Genomic DNA, 7,738 nt, shown 5'->3' with positions numbered 1-7,738 from the left:
CAAACATTTTTCAAAATGATTTCCATAGACTACTGGTATTTCCAGTGACCAGCCTAGGACGCATATTTGCTGTATGGATTTATTCCCCGAATCAAACGACTACAAATGTATTAGGCGCCGATGATTGCATGCCTCATCGTTTCTAAGGCGATACAAAAGGACACTTGGAAAAAAACAGTAATCACATATCTATATATATATCTATATATGCGACACTTGCGTTCAGACACAAACTGCCATGTAGGAAACAGCCTTGAGATAAACGTACTTCCCTTGCACACTGTCTGTGGGGTTCTCCAGTGCTGTGAGGAGGCGCGTACATATATAAACCATTCTGGTGGGGCTGGAAGGGGGTTAGTTCACTTCCTCTAGACTACGGGTGCACATCCAGGACTCCCATTCGGGCACACAGTTTTGTTTCAACAATAAATAGTTACAGAGCAAAAACGTCTCAACACATTCAGTACACACGGGAGTATAAACTGGAGAATCTTAGTCCACTCGCCCCCACTGTTTTTCCACAGTGACTCAAGTTGTTGAACCTAAATGAGTGGATGATTAGTATACTGCCTCCACATTCATTTAGTTACTGTACTTGGATGAAGGGGTTTGTCTCCAAAACAAGGTGAAAAGCAGTTTTAACACTCGTCAACACGGCGCATTACTATATTTGTCACGTTTCCTTCAGGAGAATCGGACGTGGCCAGTATAAAAACATTCATGCTGAACACACGATAATTCATACTTGCAAAAACTCCCCCTTGACAATACTAATCCAAAACAGCAGGCAAAGAACCAAAACATCCAAACCATTTTGTTCAGCTCGTCTCCCATCTAACTAGCAACAGCAGCAGCACACAAACTCTCTGGAATGTTCCCGAGCCCAGAACAGTGAATGTGTTTTCCAAAACTGTATTTTCTGTGACCGGAATCACACTTTAATTTTCTCTCTTACTTCAAATACGCGTCACACAACTCCTCGAATTGAAGCAGGACCCACTTCACAGTATGATGAAAAAAAAAAAAAAAAAAAAGACAAATTCTCTAACTTACAAACTTAATTTGTTCTGTACATCCATGCACATAAAACTGTTGATTTCCATGGGCGTGTGTGTGTGTAAGTCTAGTACAAGTGTGTGTGAAGATAAAACGGCCATGAGTACAAATATGAGGCCTCACTGGCCGTGCCCTGGCCACAGCAAGGGAGGGGGGACAGGGGGAGAGGGGGAGGGGCTGAAACACCATGGCCTGGGTGGTGGAGAAGGTGGGGGAGAGGGGATGATGAAGTCCTGGGGGCGGGGTGGGGGCGGCTCAGGCCTTCTTCTCCTGGAGGATTTGGAGCAGTTCGTCTGCGTCCTCTGTGGTCTTCACTCTGATGAGCATGGGCACGGGGTTGCTGGCGTTCTTGTCGTCCACGGGCGGGTTGGGAACACACACCACCATCACGTTGTTCTTGCCCATCCTGGAGCAGGGCATGGAGGCCTGCACCATGATGTTCAGCAGGATGTTTCCTGTTGACAAGCAGGAGAGGGGGGGGGGGGGAAACAAACAAGCTGTCATCGAGGGATCCCTCACGCACAAGCGCAAATCAAGCTAATCAATCGACAACAAACTCGCGGTGTTAACACGACCAAAAACATGTCGGCCTCGCAATTCCAACCGCAGCGTATGGGAATGACGCTGCATGTAATGTGTTTCCCGGTAGTACCAACTCGGGCCACTAGGTGGACACGAGGCCAGGCTGCTCAGTAACGCAGTCACGTTTCAGCTGCAGCAAGCCCACAGGAGAACAAGGACTCTCCCGGGCCAGCCTCGGGGCTGTTCACCAGCAGCCAGCAGAAGGGAGCCCAGCCAAGGCTGCTCTCATATTGACGCGTGTCAATATTTGCCAATTAGAATCGAAAACCTTCTGCTCAGTTTAAGTCTACGTGTTATTGTCAAGCAGCCGGCTGAGGCTGGAGCGCGTGGGGGGGGGGGCTGGGTAGCCTGCTAGCTCAGTATATTTAGTCTTTGTTTTTTGTTTTTTAGGTAGCCATGTTTCTTCCCCGGTAGCCTTACCCAAGTTGGTGTCGGCGCGCACCAGCAGCTGGGTCTTGCCCTCTGACGCCTGTTTGAGGTGCAGCGTGCCCACGCCCTTCTCCTTGAACTCGGTCTCCTTCTTGTAGAACAGTTTGCACCTGACGGGGGAAACAGGGCAACATGTCAGCCAACATCCTGGAATAATGGCCATTCATTTCACGGGGGGAGGGAGGTCATTCAGTCACTGCCCTGTTAGGTTTTATCGTTTTATAGTGATGTCGTCAAAGATTACTCAAAGAACAAATAGCAGAATTTTTTTTTTTGCCCTCCAACAGCATTGGTAATTGGAAGTGCAATACTATCAAAACAATGGTGGAATGTACATGTTTTGGGTGCATTTAACAGAGATACATTTAGTTAAAACGGTGACACTGTTTTCTGACTGTACTGTGCTGCAGAGTCACACTGCGTTTCCGTAACGTGCACAGAAAAGGGGACGTCGACCGACAGCTCAACCACTGCGACTGATTGGGCGAGTCAGGACGTCCCGACAGGAAGTGAAGCGTTCTCGGGAGCTGGAGCCTACTTTTTGGAATAGAAGGCGTCCTTCTCTTTGATCTCGCGGACCTCGGGCTTGGGCGGCTCGTCGGACTCCTCGTCCGCGTTGTCTTCTAGAAGGATCCGGAGGGGGCCGGGGGTTACATTTACATGACATGTATTCATTTAGCAGTTGTTACATGACACGACACATACAGCAGGACAGTGAGACAGCCTTCAAGGTACTCCTTCACCTTCCCTCACAGACTTCCAGTGGTATCATCTGGATATTGACCCCATTTAATCTTTTTTTTTTCTATGCATTAATTCAGCTTAAAAAAAGAAAGAAAATGCTACCACCGAATAATCTTATCCAATTTAATCTGCCCTTCTCCAATGTATTAATGCACGTCAAACTGTAGTATGAGCCCATGTCATGGATTCAAATGTGGGCACTGGGAAGATAATGGTTCTATAAGTCGTTGTAATAATATGGAACATGTTTCACATTTCAAGCATGAGCCACATTTCTTGATCCTGCATCAAATTAAGGACAATTTTAAATCAGTATGTATTCACAAAGGGGGTCCAAAATGAAGCACTTCAAGCCTTAACAGCCTAAACATCAAGAGGTTGTTTTAAGAGAACGGAACAGTCAAACTCCTGATTCTACAGTCAATGTATAGTCAATGAGAAAAGACTGCTATAGTGCACAATACACATTTCCAGAAAGAGAATTTTGTCAATACGGTACCTGTAGGTTGGACAGGCTCAACCTTTGCCCCGCTGAAGGAGAAGGGGGCAGGGGCAGCCAGGCTGCTGGAAGCCCCAAACAGAGAGCCCGGGCTGGCGGAGGAGGTGGTGGAGGAGAAGGAGAAGCTGGGGGGAGCCCCGCCGGACCCCAGCACCGAGCTGTCCACCTTCTGCCCGAAGTTAAACGTGATGCCGGCAGGGACGGGGGAGCTCTTCTCCGGGGGGGCGGCGCTCTCCGGCTTGTCCTTGCCAAAGGAGAACAAAGCTTGGGCCGGCGCGGAGGCTGGCACGGAGGCTAGCGCGCCGCCGGAGGAGGAGGAGGGGAAGGCGCCGGCTGGCAGGAGCCCCCCCTGCTTCTCCCCTGGCGCCTTGCTCTCTGAGCCTCCGTCCGTCGCTGCTGCTGCTGCTGCTGCTGCGGTGGCCGCTCCTCCTCCTCCTCCCCCGTACTTCTTCTCGATGCTGGCCAGGTGCCGCTCATAGTCCCGGAAGATGGGGTTGAGGTCGCACAAGGGGTTGTCGTTCACGTGCTTGGTGATCCAGTCCCGCACGGAGCAGTTGAGCGCTGTGAGCTGCCGGCTGTACTCCTTGTTGCTGCTGCTGCCGCGGCTGCTGCTGCTGCTGCTGGAGCCTGAGCTCTGAGCCAAGCTGGGGGCGGAGCCGTTGGTCTGCTTGCCTGTGATGTCACCCGATGCAGGCTTGGTGGAGGCGGGGCCGTTGAATGTTAATAAACCTGAGATGAAGAAAAGGGTGGGGGGGAACAGACGGGCGGGGGGGGTGAGTCCGACATCACGCAGATCTAGAAATACCTCTGAGGTGCCCTGTGTTTGAATGGAGATGGAGGAGGAGGAGGGGAGCTAGCCGGGCTGTGTCTGCCTAGGCAAGCGTGACAGCACCCCTCCCCCCACCGAGAGGCGAACGGCGGTCCCCCGACTGAGTGGAACACTGCAGCCCTGCCATTCTGCCCTGAAGCACTGAGCGGAGGAGAAAGGACAGGGAGCTGCACAAAGACACGCAGTCGCACACGTACACACACACACACACTAACAGCACCCTGCTGATTCAGCTCCATTAGCCTCAAATGTCAAACCCCAGTCCACAACAATGGAAGAATTTTCAACTCAATTACATATTAACAGTGGACCAGTGGCGGCTGACATTTAACAGAATGTTCATTTTATGAGAGTACAATACCTTCCGAGTGCAATATGCCGTTATATAAATAATAATAATAATATGGGATGGACTAGTTCACAAGACACAAATCATGCATAGTCCAGAAGTACCTAATCTAAATCAACACATAGCCCTAAATACGTTATAGAATGTTCCCATTCAGCGACACTGAAGCCGTGCTGTTTGAGCCCCCGGTCCGGACCCTCACCAGGTGCGGCCGTGCCGGCAGTGGGCGAGGCAAAGCCCCCGAAGCCGGGAGCAGCCGTGTTCCCGTTGGTCAGGCCGCTGAGGCCCTTGAAACCGGCACCGTTCCCGAAACCGGAAAACCCCGTGGTCCCACCTCCGGCTGCCGACGTCGGGGCCAGGGAGAAGCCTTTAAACCCTTTGAAGGATCCCCCGCCGTCACCCTGGGGACAAACAGGAAGCGCGTGACTAATGCACACGGTGGGGGGGGTAGGGTGTTGAGCGGAGGTCAAAGGCATGCGCTCCTCTCTGGAGGGTTTGTGTGCCGCGAAGTTCGCCCTCTGCCAGCATGCGTGTGGGTGCTTCCTGGGGCGTTACCTCTGTGCCGGCAGTTCGACGCTTGGCCTTCTTGATCGGCCTGTTCTTCAGCACGTCCTCGCTCGCCACTGAGAAAGTCCCCGCCTGATGGATGAAAGTCACCGTTAGCTACGCATCCTTTACAAACCTGTTTTTTCTTTTTTCTCTCCTGTGGACGCAATTGCGTATTGTCAGTTTATCACAGTGACCTAATCCTTTAGCCATCCTAGCCTTGAGCAAAGCCAATCAGTGACATCACATGAAATGTTTGTTTGTCTACAGGTCGGGACAGAAGTCGTCGTGGCAACCACACGATTCATGAGGGGGATCTCTACAACTTAGTGGTCACACCTCTTCCCCCTCATCTTCCTGATCCCAGTTCCTGTCCGTGAGCTCCTTGTCAGCGATCCTCTTTGCCATCACAACTATGGTCTCTGCAAATAAAATACAACAGATTAGCAACATCAACTTTTCAAAAACAACAAGACTACATGTATTGTTTGTTTACAATCACACTAATGCTAGCTTAGTTGTACACTTGGCACTAACTTGCTGAACAAAAAGAATGGTCTGACATGGGCCTATGTCTACCTGTCGTTTGTGTAATTGAAATTAGATTAAATTATGATTTGAAACTTCCTCGCAGAGAGCAAATGACCAAGACTCAAAATATAGTTATCACTATGATACTCAGCAGATAGTAATACAGAACACTACTTACGCTGCAGAGCGGAGCAACAGCCCAGCTAGCTTAAGTTAAGGCGCCTGCCCTAGACACGACATAAAAGTAGCCGGGCACCAGTGGGTTAGAGGTGCACCTGTCCGGGTAACGTGTGGTCAGTTTGTTTCTAGCTGGCTAGCTAGCATGTTACTTATTTTACTAAGCTAAATTACTCTACATTGTTACGGATCGCTTCCCTTTAATAATGAAAGCTAACAGGAAAAATATAAGATGGTGGTGCTGCACTAGCTCGCTAAACTTGTCTTATTACTAACCAATTACCGTACTAGCTGGCTACGCTACACTCAAACAAAACCGTAGAATCCACTAGTTAGCAAGCACACGATGACTTGCCCAGTGAAGCTAGCAAAGGTAGACAGTCATGAGACCACGTCCAGATGACCTGCCAAACCTAAATGCAGTGTAACTTTACACCACGACCATATGATCAGGACGTATTGACTCCACTACGCTAACTTCATGGTTACCTAGCTAGCATGCTAGCTAGCCTAGCCAACGCCAACTAATTAACACACCATCGACTTGAATGGAAATTCTGCTTTTCGAGCTAAGCTAGTAGGCTAGCTAATGTTCGCTAGCGTCGCACCGTCATGCAGTTAACTAATACACATTGACATTTAATATACACAGACATACCTTTTCTTGAATTACGCGTTCGATGAGTACCCCTTTACTGTTAAATGATTCGGAACGTTCGCAAACTTTGAACAAAAGCCGGCTTAAGCGTCAGTTTGGTCAATTTTAAATGGGCTCACTCACACCGCCATTTTACAAAACGGGATATCCGCGCGCCTCGGCTGCCTTAGTGGCCACTGCGCACGAGTGAAAACACTAGAGCCATGGGAGTTGTAGTATAGTTGCAGTTCTGTAACAATTCTGTAACGATAAAATATTTGACCATATTACGAACTACAGCATGGTAGGACAACTCTTTTATCCAAAGCGATGTAGCCTACAAATAGTGTATATAGGGTTAGTAAATAGTGTAGAACATGTTGGATCAGAAGCGTACTTCTACAGTATTTGGATGGTCAGAGACGAGGAATATAGTCTGTTGCCTATTTAGAAGCCTCGAGTTTAGTCTTGCTGAATCAACAATAGCCCACATAGGCTACTATATGTACACATTATGTAGAGTGTAGTCTTGCTGAATCAATAGCCTATATACAGTGCACATTAGTAAATGTACAAATACACAATAAGCTTCAGGGTCAAGTCCTAGATGTAATGTTTGGGTTAGCATAAAATGGTAGAGTTATTGCATACACACAGACCATCCTTTCTGCTTTCACTCTGGGATTTGTGAGCCAATCCATTACAGCTCGAGCTAGGTTTCAATGCTGCAATAAATCGGGATGCAAAGACTCCGGGGATCGAGGGTAAAATGGTGCAGAGTTGGGGAGCAGATGGCTGGTCTCCAAGCTCTCAGGATCCTACACTAGCTTGCCAAAAAGGAACAGGTGCTAGAGAAAAGTAGGAAGTGAGCTGGGGGCCCTAGCGGCAGCAGGAGACCCTTGACCAGCTGGCGCAGAGAAAATGGGGAACCTTGGCACAACAAAAAGGGAAACCTGTCTAACACAGGAGAATATGGCTTGAGAAATAGAGACTAAAAGGTTGACTATGCTCTAAAATACTTCAAAGTACAAATAAACATGTGCATCATATAGGTTATTACCATGGGGCCATTCCTACCGATTTATTGTTCTTCCCTCCACAAAATGTTGCTGTTGGACGGTTTCAGAAAAGACTATATAGGTAAGAGCGTCCATCGGGCCCATTCTATCCCTGGAGGAGGAGGGCCATCATTGAGCTGCTAACAAAAGGGGGCCCCTCTGCCCGCTGTGTGGAGAAGATTACTGTGGGCTGATGAGATGGGGGTGGGGGGGTGGACGGAGGGTGGACGGGGCTCCATGCTCTATGGGTGTGGGGGTCATCTCAGTCGGCGGGCTCTGGTGCTGTTAACAACCAATCTGC

At 49.1% G+C, this 7,738-nt stretch overlaps 1 protein-coding gene across 3 annotated transcripts; it reads right to left on the bottom strand.

The window, feature by feature from the left end:
* Positions 1-65: 65 nt before the first annotated feature.
* Positions 66-6,569, bottom strand: nup50 (nucleoporin 50). Of its 3 annotated transcripts, none has more exons than XM_084701369.1 (9): positions 6,401-6,569; positions 5,744-5,840; positions 5,374-5,456; positions 5,044-5,127; positions 4,691-4,889; positions 3,311-4,039; positions 2,606-2,690; positions 2,059-2,177; positions 66-1,511 (listed from the first exon to the last, which is right to left on the bottom strand). In XM_084701369.1, exons 3-9 carry the CDS (start codon positions 5,440-5,442, stop codon positions 1,312-1,314), a joined length of 1,485 nt encoding a protein of 494 aa, XP_084557495.1. In that variant the 5' UTR covers positions 5,443-5,456; positions 5,744-5,840; positions 6,401-6,569; the 3' UTR covers positions 66-1,311. The 3 variants fall into 3 exon arrangements, with proteins under 3 accessions (XP_084557495.1, XP_084557496.1, XP_084557494.1); XM_084701370.1 differs by having other exon boundaries at positions 5,744-5,792; XM_084701368.1 differs by lacking the exon at positions 5,744-5,840.
* Between the last annotated feature and the right edge of the window lie 1,169 nt (positions 6,570-7,738).

Source organism: Hypomesus nipponensis, chromosome 7 (genome assembly GCF_054491055.1).
Source record: "Hypomesus nipponensis isolate SF chromosome 7, ASM5449105v1, whole genome shotgun sequence".
NCBI lineage: Eukaryota > Metazoa > Chordata > Actinopteri > Osmeriformes > Osmeridae > Hypomesus > Hypomesus nipponensis.
Note: the sequence above shows the minus strand (reverse complement) of the source record. Positions and strands in the feature narration are given on the sequence as shown.

Coding starts and splice junctions, on each gene's coding strand:
- nup50 (XM_084701369.1), bottom strand. CDS start 5,442: ATGGCAAAGAGGATCGCTGACAAGGAGCTCACGGACAGGAACTGGGAT. Junction 5,128..5,373: donor AGGAAGATGAGGGGGAAGAG/GTGTGACCACTA, acceptor TTCATCCATCAG/GCGGGGACTTTCTCAGTGGC. Junction 4,890..5,043: donor GTCGAACTGCCGGCACAGAG/GTAACGCCCCAG, acceptor GTTTGTCCCCAG/GGTGACGGCGGGGGATCCTT.